The following is a 19,723-nucleotide window of genomic DNA, read 5'->3' as shown; positions in this document are numbered from 1 at the left end:
TCTTAATGGTGAGCCAAGGATACTGAACAGCTGTTATCTTTTCAGTTTTAAATCAAAACTCTACCTGTGGTGGGACTGACAGGTGTATTATTGTGCACAGGATTACTGAATCATTGCTTGAATACAATGCATTCACTTACCTGAGGCGTGAGGTTCTTGAGAACAAGCCAATTTGTTATTCTCCCTGAGCTGATGTCGCCCCAGCTAGGACCTGCAGAAAATCCAACAAAAGGATGTCATGAACTCGATGCATCACTCCTAATCACATGCCCAGTCAAGTTAAATCACTCAATCTGACGACCAAAACCAGCATTACTAAAAAAAAAGCATCTAAAATCAACGTGGCAGTAAAATATACTTTGTGCCTGCATGTGAAGGACTTCAGCAGTGTTGGACCAGCATATTGTCCAGATTAATGGATGTCATTCACCTAATGTTTCAATGTCATGAGAGAAAGATTTCCCAGTGAACCCGTAAGCTAAAAGGGAGTGTGGAAAACAGAACCAGGTAAGTTTGAGGGGGATGCTGGAAAAAAGAACCTGGTGAATTACAGGGGAATCAGCAAACGGTGAGCTAGATGCCTTACCATCAGGATTTCCAGATAATTGGATACAGATTTGTATAATGTATAAGACTAACCAACAATTATAAAGAAAGTTTCCAAGAATGATTATGTAATCTGTAAATCTCCACAGCATAACTAACTGCACAGAGAAAGGAAATTAAAGCAAGGATCTTTTCAGCCAAGAATCACAATATATCAGTACTTGGTTTCTGGAGCATAGACAGCCACTAATCCGGACATCGGAAGTTTTGAGAGGAGGGTATTTCACTCAGGCTGAAGAACCTCTTGACACTGTTGTTGTGTGATACATTTTGTGAGTTTGACCATGGTTTTCTTAGCAAATAGATTCTAGGAAACCTAGTATCTAGCAATGGTGGTTTGCTATTGCCTACCGTTGGGCGAACTAAAGAAATCGCCATTTCTCTTCCGAAATGTTCATCCGCCTGTACTATAGCCGTTGACATTTGAGGTCCTAGCTCATCTGCCTTCTCCGTCATAAGTTCAGTTACTGAATCTGCAGGATCTGCCGTTGGCTTTTGCTCGTATCCTGAGCAGGTGCTACCGTTCCAGGTCAGAGTGGCCCTGGGAGTAATGAATGACTAAGGGATAGCTCCACTTTCCCCCCAGTCAGAGCCTCATCACCAGTTGCAGTTTAGAGTCATACCCAGTCTAGAAATAGAATCTGTTGAAGATGGTAACAATCATGTAAAAATGAAATTTAACTCTAAAGGATGCCTCAGTAGAATCAGCAAAGTCAGTGATTCCAATAACAGAAAAAAGCACAAAGAATAAATGGATGACAGATGAAATCAAAAATCTAATGGAAGAAAGGAGACAGAAGAAAACAAATCCTATAGAATATAAATCCTTAGATAAAAAAGTTAAAAGCTTATGTCAAAAAGCCAAAGAAGAATGGTTAAACCAGGAATGTGAGCAAATAGAAAGAATCCCTATTACTGATCCAAAAAGGTTACATCAATAAATCAAGAAAATCACTGGTAAAAAGCTCCTCTGTTCTTCAGGTGGATGTTTGAAAGCAAAGGACAGTACCATTATCATGGAAAAAGATGAGATTATGAACAGATGGACTGAGTATATTCGGGAATTGTTTGAAGACTATTGATGCAAAAAACCAGAAATTAAGAAAAACATTGAAGGTCCAAGTATTTTAAAATCTGAAGTTTGTAATGCTATAAATAAAATGAAGAAAGGAAAGGCAGCAGGTCCTGATGAATTAGTAATAGAACAAATTATCGCCCTTGAAGATAATGGAATTGAAAAACGTACTGATTTAATCAATGACATTTATGAGAATGGAATAATACCAGAAGAGATGAAAAAAAAATCAGTATTTATCACTCTTCCTAAGAAACCTGGAGCAATAGAATGCGAATTACATAGGACCATAAGTTTAATGAGTCATATCACCAAGATACTACTAAGAATTTTGATGATAAGAGCTGAAAGTAAGATACAAGCTGAAACAGGTAAAGAACAATGTGGTTTTGTGAAAGACACAGGTACAAGAAATGTGATACTGATGTTAAGGATACTATCAGAACGAGCTATTCAAGAGTAAAAAGATTTGTTTGCTTGTTTTATTGACTACACAAAAGCATTTGATAAAGTGAAGCACAATAAGTTATTTGAAATATTAGAGAAAACTAGATCTAGATTTGAAAGACCTCTGCCTAATCAGAAATCTGTACTGGGAACAAACTGCCGCTGTAAGAATAGATGGAGAAGTGAGTGAGTTTACGAAAATCAAGAGAGGTGTTAGACAGGTGTGTTTTCTCCCCTGATTTATTTAATGTGTACAGTGAAACAATATTACAAAAAATAAGAGACATCTTGGGAATCAAAGTTGGCGGTGAAAACATCAATAATTTCAGATATGCAGATGACACTGTGTTAGTTGCAAGTACAGAGGAAGAACTACAAACTTAATTGATATAATTGTTGAAGAAAGTGCAAAAATGGGTCTATCAATTGCAAAAAGACAGAATGTATGGTGATATCCAAAAAGAAGGAGAATCCTATCTGCAGGCTGAGAATAAACACGGAAGTCATAAAACAAGTACAGAACATTTGCTACTTAGGAAGCTGGGTGACATCAGATGGCAGGTGCGACATGGACATCAAAAGAAGAATAGGGATGGCAAAAGACACCTTTACGAGAATGAAGAGTATACTGACCAATACTAAACTAGGCATGACAACCCCCCTCAGAGTATTGAAATGTTATGTTATATTATCCAGTTATGTTATATTGAGCAGAATGTTGAACAATATCTAGTAACATGAGGAAATGAATTGTAGCAGCAGAGATGTAGTTTTTGAGGAGTTTGCAAAGAATATTATGGATGAAACGAATATCTAACGAGGACGTCATGAACACAGCAAACACTAAAAGAGAAATAACGTATGAGATCATGAAGAGGCAACGCAACTTCATTGCACATGTGATTAGGAAAGAGGAGTTAAAATGCACGGTAATTATGGGAAAGATTGAAGGGAAGAAAGCAAGAGGAAGAGAAAGACAAAGACAAATGATGATGGAGACAGCAGCCAGAGAATTGGAAATAAATACCAATGAATTGATCCACTTGACCCGAAACAGGAGTGTGTGGGCCATGGCACATGATGATGATTTCTGGTTGGCTGCCGGTGACTAGTGGTGTTCCACAGGATATGTGTTGGGACCAATCGGTTTTATGTTATACATCTATGATTTGGATGATGGAACTTTGCTGCAAAGTTTGCAAATGATACAAATATAGATGAAGGGGCAGGTAGTCTTGTGGAAGCAGAGAGGCAACAGAATGGGCATAGAAGTGGCAGATGGAATACAGTGACAGGGAGTGTATGGTCATGCACTTTGGTGGGAGAAATGAAAGGGTCGACAATTTTCTAAATGCAGTGAAAATACAAAAAGCTGAGATGCAAAGGACTTGTGCAGGATTCCCTCAAGGTTAATTTGCAGGTCAAGTCTGTTTTGAGGAAGGCAAGTGTGATGTTAACACTCATTTCAAATGGACTAGAATATAAAAGCAAGGATGTAATGTTGAGAATTTATATAACACTGGTGAGGCCTCACTTGGAGCACTGGGAGCAGTTATGGGCCCCTTATCTTAGAAACTACGTGCTGAAACTGGAGAGGGTTCAAAGGTGGTCCATGAGGGGTGACCTAATTGAAACTTATCGAACGGTGAAAGGCCTTGATAGAGTGGACGTGGAAATGATGTTTCCTGTGATGAGAGAGTCTAAGACCAGAGGACAGAGCTTCAGAATAGAGGGGTGTCCTTTCAGAACGGAGTTGGGGAGAAATTTCTTTAGCTAGAGAGTGGTAAATCAGTGGTATTCTTTGCCACAGGCAGCTGTAGAGGCTGGCTTTATGTATATTTAAGGCAGAGGTTGACGGATTTTTGACTGGTCAGGGCACGAAGGGATACGGGGAGAGGGCAGTCAATTGGGGCTGAGAGGAAAATTGGATCAGCCATGATGAAATAGTGGAACAGACTTGATGGACCAAATCACCTAATTCTGCTCCTATGTCTAATGGTCTTAGAAGTTAGAAGTCATGAGAGTGAGTAATGTAAAGGAGTTATACCAAGAGTAAAATATCAGATCAATAAAACTTGGATAATCTAGAATCAGAATGTCTAGAAATCCCAGTGGTTCAGAGAGTGAGAGTGAGAGTGAGAGTGAGAGTGAGAGAGTGTGTGTGTGTGTGTGTGTGTGTGTGTGTGTGTGTGTGTGTGTGTGTGTGTGTGTGTGTGTGTGTGTGTGTGTGTGTGTGTGTGTGTGTGTGTGTGTGTGTGTGTGTGTCTGACTGACTGATTTCCGGAATGCAGCATGTGACTGGAACTGGAGTTGGAGTCCAGAACACCAGGTTTCAGGAATCTGCAGGAGTTACTTAATTAGCTGTTACTACAATAAGAGTACAGTCAGACTGAAGCCCACTTCTTACCATGGTTGTATCTGGAGTCTGAACTCCCCCATCCTCCACCCATGCGCAGCGAGCTGTTTCCCCATGAGGACGAAGGCTTCTGATTGGTCAGCCCAGGTGGTGGGCGGGACGGTGCAGTAGTGTTTTTGGGTGGCAGGGGGACTTTCCACAGTTCATGAGCAAGGGAAGCATTGGTAACTGGACCAGGAGACCAGGTGGATTTGGGGTCACCAATTCTGGCTGAAGAAAGGGAAACACATACAAAACATCAGCTTATATTCTTACCACAAATATACTACAACCAGTCGACATATATTTAATGTTTTTTTTAAAAAAGATCTCACTAAGTGATCCAGCACCCCATCCCGTCAGCCGAATGTAGGTAGCAACTTGGCAGTCATCGGCGTCAGGTTCTTAGGTGAGAAGGGGTTAATGGATCTGGGAGCTCTTATAAGAGAAGGCGCTGATCAGATAGGACAGTCCTCACCACTGCCTAGCAGATGACTATTGGATTAGTTACTTGTTGCAGGGTATACATTTGTTTTCTTTGACTAACGAAATGGCCTTATTTTTCAAATTCCCCCCAGTCAAAAGAGCAGCTTCATCTACAATGTCACACCTTGCAGGTGAAATACAGTGCAAAGGGATCTCCACAAGGGCTTTACGCACACATGTAGCTGGTGAAGGAGCTTTATATTGATTAGTAGTTTCACACTAGGATTCCTACCTGGAGTGCTTTGTGCTGTACTGCTGAGGGAACTATTGTAGCTGGAGGCACCAACAAGGGACCAGGCACTAGTTGAAGGCAGCGTGGTGTTCATAGATGAGGATGACCCTACTGAACACACACAGAGTGACACATCAATGATTTGCTGGAGGCTTCAGGTACAAATTATTTACATCCACATTATAAAACAAGTGTAATCCTAGCTGGAAATGCAAAATATACAGAAACACATAACTATAATTTTATCAAAAGGATCCAGATCCCTCTGTTCCATCTTCTCCTTTTACATTAGTCACTCAGGTGATATAGTCTCTGTTTCTTGTTACTCAAAGCCTCTCAGTAACCTCCGCATATGTACAACTCGAACAGGTAACCTGAGGGAAGCTTTCCATCCTATAGTCTCATTTAAATATTTATCCATTTTAGATTAGCTGTTCTTTAGGCAATGGAATGGACACCCAACCAGCTAGAGGTACAGAATGCACAGGTTGTTATTGAACTAGCAATCCCAGAGGGACCTTATACAAGATTTCAACCCAAGATGTCAATAGTTCCTTTCTTCCGACTGAGTCTCCTGCAGCACATTTGTTGCTAGTAATTGTAAATCATTTATAATTTTATTCATAATGCAGTGATACAAGATTAAATGCCACCAAAAGCAGATATAGAATTTGCATTTAGTTAAATACTCTGATAAGAAGAAAAGCTAATCTTTGCAATGGTGACCATGAAACTACAGGACTACCATAACATTCTTTAGGGAAGGAAATCTGATGCATTCACCTGACCTCCACACTTTGCATACTTTAGAATCTAAAAATCAGTAGCAGAAGTAAAATCGTCTTCCCCACAGTCTGCATCCTTATTGCCCAGATTATCCCTGATTATATCTTTTGCTATCAAGACTGGCAATAAGCGGATTTAAAAGTTATGTACAAGATGGATTGCCCGGAGCAGTATCAGTCATATTAAAAGATGAGCCCCAGCCTCGTGAAGCTCTGACACAAGACTGCCTGGGTGCAATAAACCATGTAATAGAGCGGAACAATCTTACAACCAAATTATCAGACAAACCTCTGCTAGCTTGCAAATTTAGATATAAATGACAAGGCGGAATTAAACATCTAATAAGGAGGCAGTGACAGCTCCACATTTGTAGGGCTTAGCATGCAAGCACCAAAGTCAAAGCTGAAATACGTGTTCTGGTACAATTACAACACTGGCATCTATCCAACAACATGGAAAACTTTCCACATATATTCTGCCTGCAAAATGAAGGACAATCTAATTGAGCTAATACCATGCAATTATGCTCCCAATCACGAACAAAGTAACAGAAAGAAACTTGCTCACGGATGCCAAAATTAGGTTTTACCGGAACCACTTGCCTCAAGATCTCATTGCAGACTTAGTCTGAGCATAGCCCAAAAAACTGACAAATGTGTGGCCACAAAGAGATCTGGTAAAACTGAAGTCAATGGGCATCAAGGCAAAATCAGTTTGCAGTGGCTAGAGTTGTTGCTTTGAGCAGAGGAAGGTGGTTATAGTGTTGGAGACCAATCACAATTGCCCCCTAGACTTCACTGCAACAGACATTAGTAAATGAAATATCCATATCCGCAAGTATTAATACATAAACATTCAGACATTAGTTGGTATGTGGCAATTCACATTCTTGCCACCTAAGTGCCAGGCAAAAGCCAACAATATTCTAACTACCTATTTTTGACATACATGGTACTACCATTGCCATGTACCATCCCATCAGCTGCCTTAGGCTAACCACTGAACAGAAATTCAGCTGGACCAACAAGAGGTTGTGTATCCATCACTGTGCAATAAAAGCTCTCAGTTCTCCAAAGCTACTCTACCATGTACAACTGCAGCTCCAATAACATTCAATAAGTCTTGCACTGTCCAGACAAAGCAGCCAATTTGAATGGTACTCAATCCATCAACCCATACAACAATTCCCTCTGCCATTAACCCACACTATTGTAGTGCTAACTTAGATAGCTAGTCTACACTGTCAGGTCCTTCCAAACCCATGACCACTACCACCAAAGAGTAGTAGATGCATCAAAACCACCATCTGTGAGTTATTTTCAAATACAAACATCATCTTGATTTGGAAATAATTAATCATTAGATCCAATAAGGTAGCTCATCATCATCTTCTCCACAGCTGTTAGAGAGAAATGCTGCCCTTGGTGGTGATGCCCTCATCCATATAATCATATAACAATTACAGCACAGAAACAGGCCATCTCAGCCCTTCTAGTCCGTGCTGAACTCTTACTCTCACCTAGTCCCACCGACCTGCACTCAGCCCATAACCCTCCATTCCTTTCCTGTCCATATATCTATCCAATTTAACTTTAAACGACAGCATAGAACCTGGCTCAACCACTTCTGCTGGAAGCTCATTCCACTCAGCTACCACTCTCTGAGTAAAGAAATTCCCCCTCATGTTGCCACTAAACTTTTGTCCTGTAACTCTCAACTCATGTCCTCTTGTTTGAATCTTCCCTACTCTCAATGGAAAAAGCCTATCCACGTCAACTCTATCAATCCCCCTCATAATTTTAAACACCTCTATCAAGTCCCCCCTCAACCTTCTACGCTCCAAAGAATAAAGAACTAACTTGTTCAACCTTTCTGTGTAACTTAGGAGATGAAAACCAGGCAACATTTTAGTAAACCTCCTCTGTACTCTCTCAATTTTATTGACATCTTTCCTATAATTCTGTGACCAGAACTGTACACAATACCCCAAATTTGGCCTTACCAATGCCTTATACAATTTCAACATTACATCCCAACTCCTATACTCAATGCTCTGATTAATAAAGGCCAGCATACCAAAAGCTTTCTTCACCACCCTATCCACATGAGATTCCACCTTCAGGGAACTATGCACCATTATTCCTAGATCCCTCAGTTCTACAGCGTTCTTCAATGCCCATTTACCATGTATGTCCTATTTTGAAGTCCTACCAAAATGTAGCACCTCACATTTTTCAGCATTAAACTCCATCTGCCATCTTTCAGCCCACTCTTCTAACTGTCCTAAATCTCTCCGCAAGTTTTGAAAACCTACCTCATCATCCATAACACCTTCTATCTTAGTATCATCTGCATACTTACTAATCCAATTTACCACCCCATCATCCAGATCATTAATATATGTGATAAACAACATTGGACCCAGTACAGATCCCTGAGGCACACCGCTACATACCATCCTCCAATCTGACACACAGTTATCCACCACTACTCTCTGGTGTCTCCCATCTAGCCACTGCTGAATCCATTTTATTACTTCCATATTAATGCCTAACGATTGAACCTTTCTAACTAACCTTCCTTGTTGAACCTTGTCAAAGGCCTTACTGAAGTCCATATAGATAACATCCACCGCTTTACCCTCGACAACTTTCTTAGTAACCTCATCAAAAAATTCAATAAGATTTGTCAAACATGACCTTCCAGTAAAATGAATTTTAAAAATTGCCAGTTATGTATTGATAGGCCAATTTAGTTGATGCCTCCTTAAGCATTAGATGTGATTCAGCTGGGAGGACATTTGGCTTGAAGTCTAAGTCGCTAAGTTGAATTCTCACTTTTGAATCTCAACGGCATAATCTTAACTGATAATTCACTGCAGTATTTAAAGACACCCCACAGCTGGATGCACTGTCATCTATGTGTGATATCTTTTATTTGGGACAGCCACCTTGGCAGTGAGTGGAACATGGACTGATTTGCAGAATGACCTATTTACTGGACCATCTCAGATTGGCGTTATGATACCCTGGCCAATACTTAGCCTTCAATCAACATCATGAGAACAGTCTTGGTCTTCTTTGTCTGGCTGTTAAGCTTCCTACGTTATAACAATGACTACACTTGTAAATATACTTTATGTAACATACCTTCAGCTGAAAGTACAGGAGGAGGAAGAGACTTACTATTGTTCCTGTCCCTGAGGAGGTCAAGATCCCGGGCAGTAGAGATCGACAGATTGGTCATTACACTGCCAGGAGTGACGTAAGGGTCAGTTTCAGGGTCAATGTTTTGATAACCTTTCCAAGGCTCACCAGGACGAAATTCTAGATGGAAGAACCAAACATACTAAACTTTAGGATACAAGGGGCAGCGTATTTGGGAAACATACATAGATGCAGTAAGTTCCCAAGCGTGAAATCTATAAATATAAAACCCAGTACATAAAGAAGCCAAGGCATAAATCTACAACCTACTAGTATCCTTGGTATGCAACCACTTAGCTAGTGTTTTTCCCCCTTTATAACAAGACTTTAAAGAACCATCAGGAACACACCATCCAGAGTGGTAAATTTATCTAGCCCATTCCCTCCAAACAGTTGATGTAACACCACACAATTTCTACCTGCTCTCCAGATCTGTATTAATAATGAAATTGCAACTAATCTTACTGAATGAATCAATGTATGACACGAGCAGGATTAAATAAGGTGTTAAATATGTGCTACTTCTAATGAACTAAATATTAGCACTTGAAACTAGGGTGTTATCACTACTTCAAAAGAATCACTACTGTACACCAAAGAAACATTGATGTACACTGGTGCATCAAAGAAAACCCTTATAAAGGTATGACAGGAAATCTCAGGTTCTGTGAGCCCAGCAACTTTAGAAAAATAACAAAAACTATGGATCCCACACAATGAAGGGTATTGTAGTAGTGCAGTCATTAAATTGCCAGATGAGCAAACCAGAGATCCAAGTTCAAATCCCACCATAGCATCAATAGAATTTAAATTCAACTATTAATTGGGAATTTGAAACAAAAGTCACAAGGACCAAGAAAACACAAGCTTCTTGTAAACTGATCTGGTTTTCTAACATCTTCAGGGGAGTAAATTTTATCTAGTTTGGTCTATATATAACTGTAGGCCTATAATGAGGAAATTTACTCATACTTTCTGTGAGGTGGCCTGGCATGCTAGGATAATTAGGAATGAGCAATAAATCCTGGCTTTGCCAATCATGACCATATCCTGAGGAATGAATAAGGTAAAACAAATACTTTTGAAGTCAAACTGGAAAAAAAAATGCTTTGCATTCCAAGCGAGTAGTGAGCAGATCAGGTTGGACCCAAATGAAACACATTGACAAATATCAAAATGCCACCCAACCTACTGGGATTACTCCATATTTTTCTTTATTCCAGACTGCCAGGAATTGTTTTTCTCTGCATTTAAATTCAAAACACGTTTTTGCCTCTTTTCTACTTTCCTTCTATTTAAATCTTTTCCAGACAGATTAGCTGATGTTAACAAGCCTTCTTCATGCTCTCTTAGCTATCACCAACTAAGTTATCCCTTTTCTACCAGCCTTCACCCAGTCACCTGATTTTACTGCCTCTCTCTTTTTGTGGCAACAAAAAATCCCTGCTCTCTATCTTTTGCACTTGGCCAGGCATTCAATGTGCCAAAATGATAGGAAGTTTGCTCTGCTGTATATAGTTCTGTTATATAATCTAGCCGTGAAACATGAAAACATTAGGCAATATACCTCCTCTCTTCATCTTTTTCATGATAAAATGTGAAAACCTCATTCATCAGTTCATTACCGTTAAAAATATTACTAAATACCCTATAAAGAAGAGGCAAATTAAAATCCATTTGGAATTAAACATGATTTTTCACTTGAAGCTACATGCACAATTAAATATTAATGGGTTCAAACTGCAGAGCCAAGTTTCTGGTAGATATTTGATGCTCCAGCTGAGTGCCACATCGAAGAAGAACAATGTCCATACATGCACAAAATGCAGTACTATCATATGCCACAAGGTGTCCCTGTAATTACACATACAGCACCGTGCAAAAATCTTAGGCACAAGTTAAAAAAATTATGTAAAGTGAAGATAATTTCAAAAATAATGAAATGAAGTTTCTAAATATAAAGAAAATACTATAAAGAGCAGTAAGCAGTATAAACTTAATTAAAATTAATACTTGGTGTGACCACCCTTTTGAGTTTAAAACAGCATCAATTAATTCTCTTAAGTACACTATTGTGCAGTTTTATAAGAAAATTGACTGGTTGGTTGTTCCAAGCATCTTGGAGAACTTGTAACAGTTCTTCTGAAGACTTTAGCTGTCTTGCTTGCTTCTGTCTCTCCCAGTCTGTAATTCCAGATGGCCTTGATGATGTTGAGATCAGGGCTCTGTGAAGGCCATACATCTGGGCAGAAGTCCTCGTTCTTGTTCTCACTGAAGATAGTTATTTATGACTTTGGTTGTATGTTTGGGGTCTTTGTCCTGCTACAGAATGAAGTTGCCTCCCTGATGGTATTACATGATGAATGAGAAGCTGCTTTTACTTCTCAGGATTCCATTAATTCTGACCGGTTCACCAACGCAGCTCCAAACCTGCAGGAAACCTCCACTGTGCACTGTCAGCTGCAGTCAGGCATCCATGTTGTGCTTTCCAGCTCCAATCATAAGACAAACTGCCTCTTGTGTGAGTCAAAAATTTCAAGTTTTGACTCTTTAGTCAACAGCACTTGCAGCCATTGTTCAGCACTCCAATCCTTGTGTTTTTGTGCGTAGGTGAATCTTCGCTTTGTTTCCACATCGGAGGAATGGTTTCTGGCAGAAACTCTTACATGAAGACCACTTCTGAGAAGACCTCTCCAGACTGTAAAGGTTCTGGTGGTTTCTTTTGAGTTCAAAGCTGATAGCAGTCCCTGACTTCTTTTGATTTAGAAGGGATGTCAGTTTGATCTATCTCTTGTCTGCCGCACTCAGTTTCCATGGCTGACCACTGCATTTCAGGTCCTCAACCTTGCCTGTTTCTTTGCGCTTCTTCAGAAGAGTTTGGACAGCATATCTTTAAACTCTTATGTGCCGTGAAATTTCTGCTTAGGAGAGACCTTGCTGATGCAGGACGACTACCTTGTGGCTTCATGCAATGCATACATGGTGTAGGAATTGACGACTTGAAGATTAAACTGTTACATCTGCCACACTCTCAACTTTTAGACTGATTGTGCTTCGCTGAGTTTGATCCCTTCTACACTCGTTTCTGTTTCAATTAATCAGTTTAATTCATTCAACTCATTATGTCATTGATCATTAGTGCCTACTTGTTATCTTTGTTTAATCATGCACTGGGCTAGATATCCACAAATTAATCAAGTTTTTATTTGAAAAGTGGTCTATTATTTAATATGTTACTTTAACAAAATACAAAAGAAAATTCTGTGTAACATTTAATCTTTTGGAAAATAAATGTTTGGAAATTAAAATTTGCTCTTTTGTACTGACACACTAATGCAGAAAACAGAAAATAAACATCAAAACAAATTTATATAAAAAAAATCTAAGGTGCCTAAGACTTTCTCACAGTACTGTATCTTGAAAATTATTTCTGGAACATTTCAACACACTGCATCCTGAAACGGGGTCTAGGAATCGCAGAAGACTTCAGATTTTAAATTTTACACTTAAAAAATGTCTTCCATCTGACTAAATGCACATCTTACCTGGTGGCCAATTAACATTGCTAGAGAGCTTATCACTGGGTGATTTGGCACTTGGCCAGCCATCTCCAACAGATCCAGGAGGACTGGCCAGAGACTTCATGGAAATGTCAAAATGACCAAAAGGAGATTCTTCAAGCAACTTTCCAGAACAAATACTAAGACCACTTGAAGTAGCACCTAAGGGGAAAAATTCCAAGTTTTAGTTTACTGTAGGCCATTCAGAAAAGAATGAGAGATAACTGCTTAATCTTTTATAAGTGACTTTACACAAGTGACAGCCCAGACACAAGATCCAACAGCCAAGAGACTCTTTCTGCTGGGCTACTTAAGTGACTAGGGACCTACTACTAATATCAGACCTAAAGGTCAATCATGCCTTACCATGTTTGCTGGAGTTTTGATCAAGAGAGGAATTAACAGGAAGGCTTTCCGGGGCAGTCCATTGCTTTAATCGAGACTGTTGGGTTTGTGGCTCTTTCAGGTTAACAATACTGCCAAAATCCAGGGGTACATTCAAGTTTGGATTCAAGCCTAAACAAGAAAGTTAATTCTGTATTAAAGCCCCGAAGATGTAGATGTACAACTTTAAAATGGAACTTACACAGTGCAACATTTCAGACCTTGCAAGAAAACACACACATGGAATATGTTTTCCCTATACGCACCAGCTTTCCAGTATTGCAACATAGGGTTGTCAGGCTACTCCACGCTGGAGAGCCACAGAGCAGAGATAGCCTTGTTGAATACTGACTTCATGGGTGGACTGTTGTCAATGGACTGTACTTTTATACAAATCCAGCAGTCTTTAATGGTCATTTACCCAGGTGCCATCCCACAACTAATTAGATATAGTTAAATCATTTCCAAAGCTTGCCTATGGAGGAAAGTAAACAAAACTTCACAGTTCAAACGAGAAAATCTGCAGATGCTGGAAATCCAAGCAACACACACAAAATGCTGGAAGACTCGGCAGGCCAGGCAGCACCTATGGAAAAAAGTACAGTTGACATTTCAGGCCGAGACCCTTCGGCAGGACTCAAAGTTGCCAGTTAAAGGGAAACACCTGCTCAAACTTGACAGAACACCATCAGTTTCCTTCTGGGTACATGTGGAGACTATAGGTTACACAAACAATTATTCACCTCTTGGCATAGATCTTTCTTGAGTGGTAAGCTTCCTCCCTGCATGCTGGTGGATGGGTGAGCTTGGCATGTGGCTATTTGCATTACTAAGTGGGGAGCTGAGGAGGCTGTGGTTAAGGTTGTTATCAGGTAGAAACATTTTGGGAATAGAACAGTTTAAAGGCACATGGGCAAGTTTAGCAGTTTCGGGCACCATGGAATCAGACCACCTGTGATTGGGTTGACGAAACCCACCTAAAGGGTAGCTGCTGTATGAGTTGAGCGAAGGTGGCTCTTTTGTCTGCAGCTCGTGTGGGGTAGGGGGCATGAGATTCTCCGGGAAGGGCTTCATGGAGGGCTGATGCATTGGTTGCTGCTGTGATGAAGATTGCTGCTTCAGAAGGCTTGTATCCAGTTGACGGGGGTGTTGCAGCATCTGTTGCATGTTGAGTACACGAGCAGCCTGAATATACAGGGAAGAAAACAAATTTAACGTCGTCAGTACATCTCAAAGCCACATTAACATTTAATGGGAATCTCTATTAAAAACAGTAATACATATGTTAAGATCCTCAAATCCACACAATGATCATTTGTCATTTCTGGTTCAAAAGAAATTTTTAATGCTGAAAAAACTTAATCTCACCTCTTTTTAACTAAAATGATGATGATTTGAGTGCTAATGGTAGGTGGTTAATTTAAGCCTGGATCATTAAATGCCACTGAAAAGATTTCTCTAGATGATGTAGTTAAGATTCCTTGTGCCACTATGCACATCAATAGTATCCATTATGATATGTCTTAGCACATACTGCAACAATTTTTGGGTGCCAACTTTGTACTTGTTCCATACTCACAATAGCACAGGATCAGGAGACACATCTCTCCTCCAATGGAAGTAATCCAGCTATCATTCCTCCAAAAGATGACCAATCCACCCATCTCATCAAAGTAAGGGCAGTGCAGGTAATTAATCTTTCCCACACCCAGAATTAAAACATCAAGTCACAAAATGTAGGTTTGAATAGGTTATTTTAATGAGTAGCTGCTTTAGTGAAAGTTATATGTCGATTGTATAGTCAGTCGTAGAGGATGGAAACAAACCATTTGAACATGTCCACACTGACCAGAGGGCACCCATCCATATTGATCCTACTTTCCATCATTTGGCTCATAACTTTCTCTACCTAGGTGACTTAAATGCGCATCTTGATGGTTCTTAAATGCTGTCAGATGGTCTGCTCCCATCACTCTCTCAGTCAGGTATTCAGATACTCATCAATCTCCGGGCAGTAAAAGAGCCCCTCACGTACCCTCTAAATCTTTTCCTGCTTGTGATAAATCCACTTTCTCTAGTTTTAATATCTACCTTTGTGAAATAGTTTTCCGCAGTCTACCCTATCTACACCCCTCATTTTATACACCTCAACTCCCTCTCTCCAGTGAAAACGGATCTTGCCTTTGTAAGCCTCTCAGACTTGAAACACTCCATTCCAGGAATCATCCTGGTGAATCACCTCCCTAGCACTATTATATCCTTTTTATATGTGGCAAAGAGAATTGCAGGCAGTACTCCTGCTGAGGATTAACTAAAGTTTTTATAAAGTTGGAGCATAACCTCCCAGTTCTTGAACTCAGTGCCCCGGACAATAAAGGACAACGTCTGTGTGCATTACTTACATGTGCTGTTTCCTTCAAGGACATTTGAACTCCTACACCAAAGTCCTTCTGCTACTCAATACTCCCAAAGACCAGACCATTTATGATGCATGTCCTAGACTCACTGGCACTCCCAAATTACATCCTCTCACATTTAATTTGATTGGAATAAATCTGCCATTTATTAGCCCATTTCACCAAAACATACACACCTTCAAGGTTCATAATAATTTTACCTGCTCTTGAGACTGACGCATGGGTCCAGACATGTTCCTCTGGTTCTGTACCTTCTGTTGCTGTAGCAGTCGCTAATATTGAGAATGAACATCAAAAATGTAAATTACTTTCAACTAACAAACACAGGAAGCCAAAATATTTTGACCTACTAGAAGATAGTTAGGCAGTATTACACTGGAATGGTGTTTGTTATGAAGAGTATTTGGTGCCATCATTAAGGACTTCCTTGTTCAATGTGTGTCTAAGGCCAAGTAGTTATCATTGTGGTCGCTCTCATCCAAAGTCCTTACTTTGGTATCTACTTTGACGAAAATATTTCAAGGATAACTCTGCACGGACAGTTGCATTAGGCTTAAGTACCTTTGTCTTTCCTTCATGTGCTTTCCATGATGACTGCCACAAAGAATCTCAGCGTATCAAGGGTGAAGTAATAGCTGGTCTAAACAGTACTTTCTATGGTGGAGGGGAACAAGGATGCAGAAAGAAAAATCACACCTGTCTGACATGTATCAACTCCTGTGTGTCACCTTTTCTAAGGCAGATTGAATAAAGGTACACCATTGGACATTTTTTTTTCCTAACTGCATCTTATCTTCCTGATATTTTCTTTAGGGAATGGAAGCAAAAATATTGAAAGGGCTGGTAGGACACTAAGTTATTTTCTGTAGAAATATACAGAATATTCAAATTAGATACAACTCTGCACTAAGGATCTGAAATCAGCTTTTGATAGGTAGCTTTTTATCTATTGGCAATACATTCCACTGAATGTTTCAGGTACATACAGGACACATCAGGTATTTGCATTTTACTTTGTCCTTAAATCCTGCTGCACAGACAGCTGCCTTACAACTTTTAGAAGGCAATGCGGATGATACTGCAGTGAGGTTACTCTGACAGACACCTGATACCATGAGGAAAGTGTCCAACTGTAATCACTGAAAGACACAGACACACTGCAGCTTCCCACTACCAATTCAAACGAAATTAAGCTAACTCAACACAGATCAAGGATTGAACCTAATATCTTCGGGAGATAAAAATAATGTGTTAATCTAGGATTACCTTAACTTAGGGGTTGGATTTGCTACCTTACCTATCAACAGTTTCTATAAAAATGTACGTATTCAAAGCAAATAAATTGGTACCTACCTGTAATTGGGAGATCTGTGAAAGTTGAGACAGCTGGTTCAACTGGGAGAGCTGGTTCAGCATGGCCACCTGCTGGGGGCCAAAGTTCAATAGTGCAGTATTTAGGCTCCCATTGGCTGTTGCATACTTCAGTAATGATGCTGGAACCTTTTAGAAGAGAAGATACTTAAAAAAAAGCATTGCAAGGATTTATTCTGACTAATATTTGATTGGATCTAGCCTTACTTTCTATTTTAGTGGCTTATAGAAGAGCTATTGGAAAGCTCACAATACTTAAGACAATTGGGACATCCAAGGTTCAGAGATCAATAGATCTTAAATGCTAATTTGAACCCCACAATTCCCCATTTGCACCTTTCCCTATACCCATCAAGCTTGTAGGTGTGCTAAAGTGACTTGTATCCACCACCCCAGGCACCATAAAGATATTGTGATGCTACTAGATTGTCATTCTTGGGCATCAACCTGCATGTATCTTGCATATTGGTGTACCAATACCTTAGAAGAGGCTAAGATAGCATAGCAACTCCTAAAATGATGATCAAAAATCCATATGCTCTTTAATTTACTTTGTACTATTACAGTATGTACTTAAGAAAATTTTGATGACAACATAGAATATAGAAAATTCAGCAGTCCAAAACATGCAAAGGGTCCGGTTGTTCGACTCTTAATGCCATTAATGGAGCTAATGGAAGGGTAAGACGAAGGAACACATACCAATCCTCACAGAAGTGAGAGAGTGAGCAGTTTCAAGTTCCTGGGTGTCAATATCTGAGGATCTAACCTGGGCCCAACATATCAATGTAGTTATAAAGGCAGCAAGACAGTGGCTATACTTCATTAGGAGTTTGAAGAGATTTGGCATGTCAACAAATACACACAAGAACTACTATAAGTAGTACCATGGAGAGCATTCTGACAGGCTGCATCACTGTCTAGTGTGGTGGTGGGGGGGGGGGGGGGGAGGGGGGAGGCTACTGCACAGGACCGAAAGGAGCCTCAGAGGGTTGTAGGTTTAGTCAGCTCCATCTTGGGTACTAGCCTACAAAGTACCCAGGACATCTTCAGGGAGTGGTGTCTCAGAAAGACAGCGTCCATTATTAAGGACCTCTAGCACCGAGGGCATGCCCTTTTCTCACTGTTACCATCAGGCAGGAGGTACAGAAGCCTGAAGGCACGCACTCAGCGATTCAGGAACAGCTTCTTGCCCTCTTCCATTCGATTCCTAAATGGACATTGAACCTTTGGACACTACCTCACTTTTTTAATACACAGTATTTCTGTTTTTTGCACTTTTTAATCTATTCAATATACGTAATTGATTTATTTGTTTACTTATTATTTTTATTTTATTTTTTCCCTCTTCTTGATTATGTATTGCACTGAAATGCTGCTGCTAAGTTAACAAATTTCACGTCACATGTTAGTGATAATAAACCTGATTCTAATTCTGTTTGGGAAGCTTGAATTAATAAAGTTCAGCACTACCATATCATTAAAATTCTTGAATTGGCTAATATAAATAAATGAGTTAGCATATTCCTCAGTTACTTAAACATGTCCCCTCCTTTACAAACCCACTCTTCTTTCTTAATTTAAAACATCTTGCAGTACAAAACAATCCATCTTCGTTGTAACAAGGAACATAACCAATTAAGGACATTTGTTTGCCAGACCAAGCAGCAATTACAAAAGTTGGCACAGCCAAACATTTGGTTCTTATTAACTCGCAGAACAAGAGGTTAAAAAAATGAAAACAGGAGAGAATACACTAATCTTATGTACCTGAGGGGATAATAATGAAGGAGGCACTTGAGCGCGAAGATTAGGCTGAGATGAGTTAAGAGGTTGTGCTGGAGGCTGTTGCATGCCCCTGGCTTGTGCTGCTGCATTGCTGCCGCCAAATATGTTAGGATTGCCATTCTGAAATCAAGAGCATAAGCGGTATCAAAGTACAGATCACAATTTTGCAAACACCCCCACCTTAACAGGACAAAGGCTCCTAGACAACCAGATTGGGAAGAGACAAGAGATAACAATACATTGAATGATGGACATCAGTGGGTTGTGCTAACACTTCCGATGCTAGCAATTCTCTGCCTGGTTTCATTCCAAATTTGTGTTTCCCTACTGTCAACACCCCTTCTTTAAGTTTCTACTTGCGACTGCTTTTCCAAATATCCACCAATTTCTTCTGTTTCTGCAATGATTACAAATGTAATATTCATTAAGTTCCTGTCAAACAAAATATGATTTTGGAAGGCAGGGACCAAATGCATGGGGTAAAAGATAAAATTTATAACAAGAAGAAAAAACTACTCCACCATGACTACAAAAAAATGAAAGCCACTCACTCATCCTGCTAGACAGGTCAGATCATTGTACAAGGATTGCTTATTACCTCAGATAGAGGTGCGCTCAACCAGCTGGTCATCAGTTTGTGAAATATTCTATGGAAAACACTAATTAGGATCTGCACTGTTTAATAACAGCAGGCGGTGAAAAAGGCGAATGGTATGCTGGCATTTATAGCGAGAGGATTTGAGTACAGGAGCAGGGAGGTACTACTGCAGTTGTACAAGGCCTTGGTGAGACCACACCTGGAGTATTGTGTGCAGTTTTGGTCCCCTAATCTGAGGAAAGACATCCTTGCCACAGAGGGAGTACAGAGAAGGTTCACCAGATTGATTCCTGGGATGGCAGGACTTTCATATGAAGAAAGACTGGATGAACTGGGCTTGTACTCGTTGGAATTTAGAAGATTGAGGGGGGA

The 19,723-nt window shown here is 39.9% G+C and overlaps 1 protein-coding gene across 5 annotated transcripts in view; it reads right to left on the bottom strand.

Moving 5' to 3' along the window:
• LOC140202898 (trinucleotide repeat-containing gene 6A protein-like) overlaps positions 1 to 19,723 on the bottom strand; it is a 175,636-nt gene that overhangs the window by 6,908 nt on the left and 149,005 nt on the right. For 3 of the 5 annotated variants that reach the window (XM_072268445.1, XM_072268449.1, XM_072268447.1), the window contains 10 exons: positions 18,736 to 18,873; positions 16,948 to 17,094; positions 15,795 to 15,866; positions 14,155 to 14,362; positions 13,160 to 13,309; positions 12,779 to 12,955; positions 9,213 to 9,353; positions 5,242 to 5,352; positions 4,536 to 4,754; positions 141 to 211 (listed from right to left, as the gene is read on the bottom strand). In XM_072268445.1, coding sequence (XP_072124546.1) covers positions 141 to 211; positions 4,536 to 4,754; positions 5,242 to 5,352; positions 9,213 to 9,353; positions 12,779 to 12,955; positions 13,160 to 13,309; positions 14,155 to 14,362; positions 15,795 to 15,866; positions 16,948 to 17,094; positions 18,736 to 18,873 — 1,434 coding nt within the window. The remainder of the gene's footprint in view (positions 1 to 140; positions 212 to 4,535; positions 4,755 to 5,241; positions 5,353 to 9,212; positions 9,354 to 12,778; positions 12,956 to 13,159; positions 13,310 to 14,154; positions 14,363 to 15,794; positions 15,867 to 16,947; positions 17,095 to 18,735; positions 18,874 to 19,723) is intronic. The other 2 variants (XM_072268446.1, XM_072268450.1) reach the window with 1 other exon arrangement.

This window comes from Mobula birostris, chromosome 9, assembly GCF_030028105.1.
Source record: "Mobula birostris isolate sMobBir1 chromosome 9, sMobBir1.hap1, whole genome shotgun sequence".
Classification (NCBI taxonomy): Eukaryota; Metazoa; Chordata; class Chondrichthyes; order Myliobatiformes; family Myliobatidae; genus Mobula; species Mobula birostris.
Note: the sequence above shows the minus strand (reverse complement) of the source record. Positions and strands in the feature narration are given on the sequence as shown.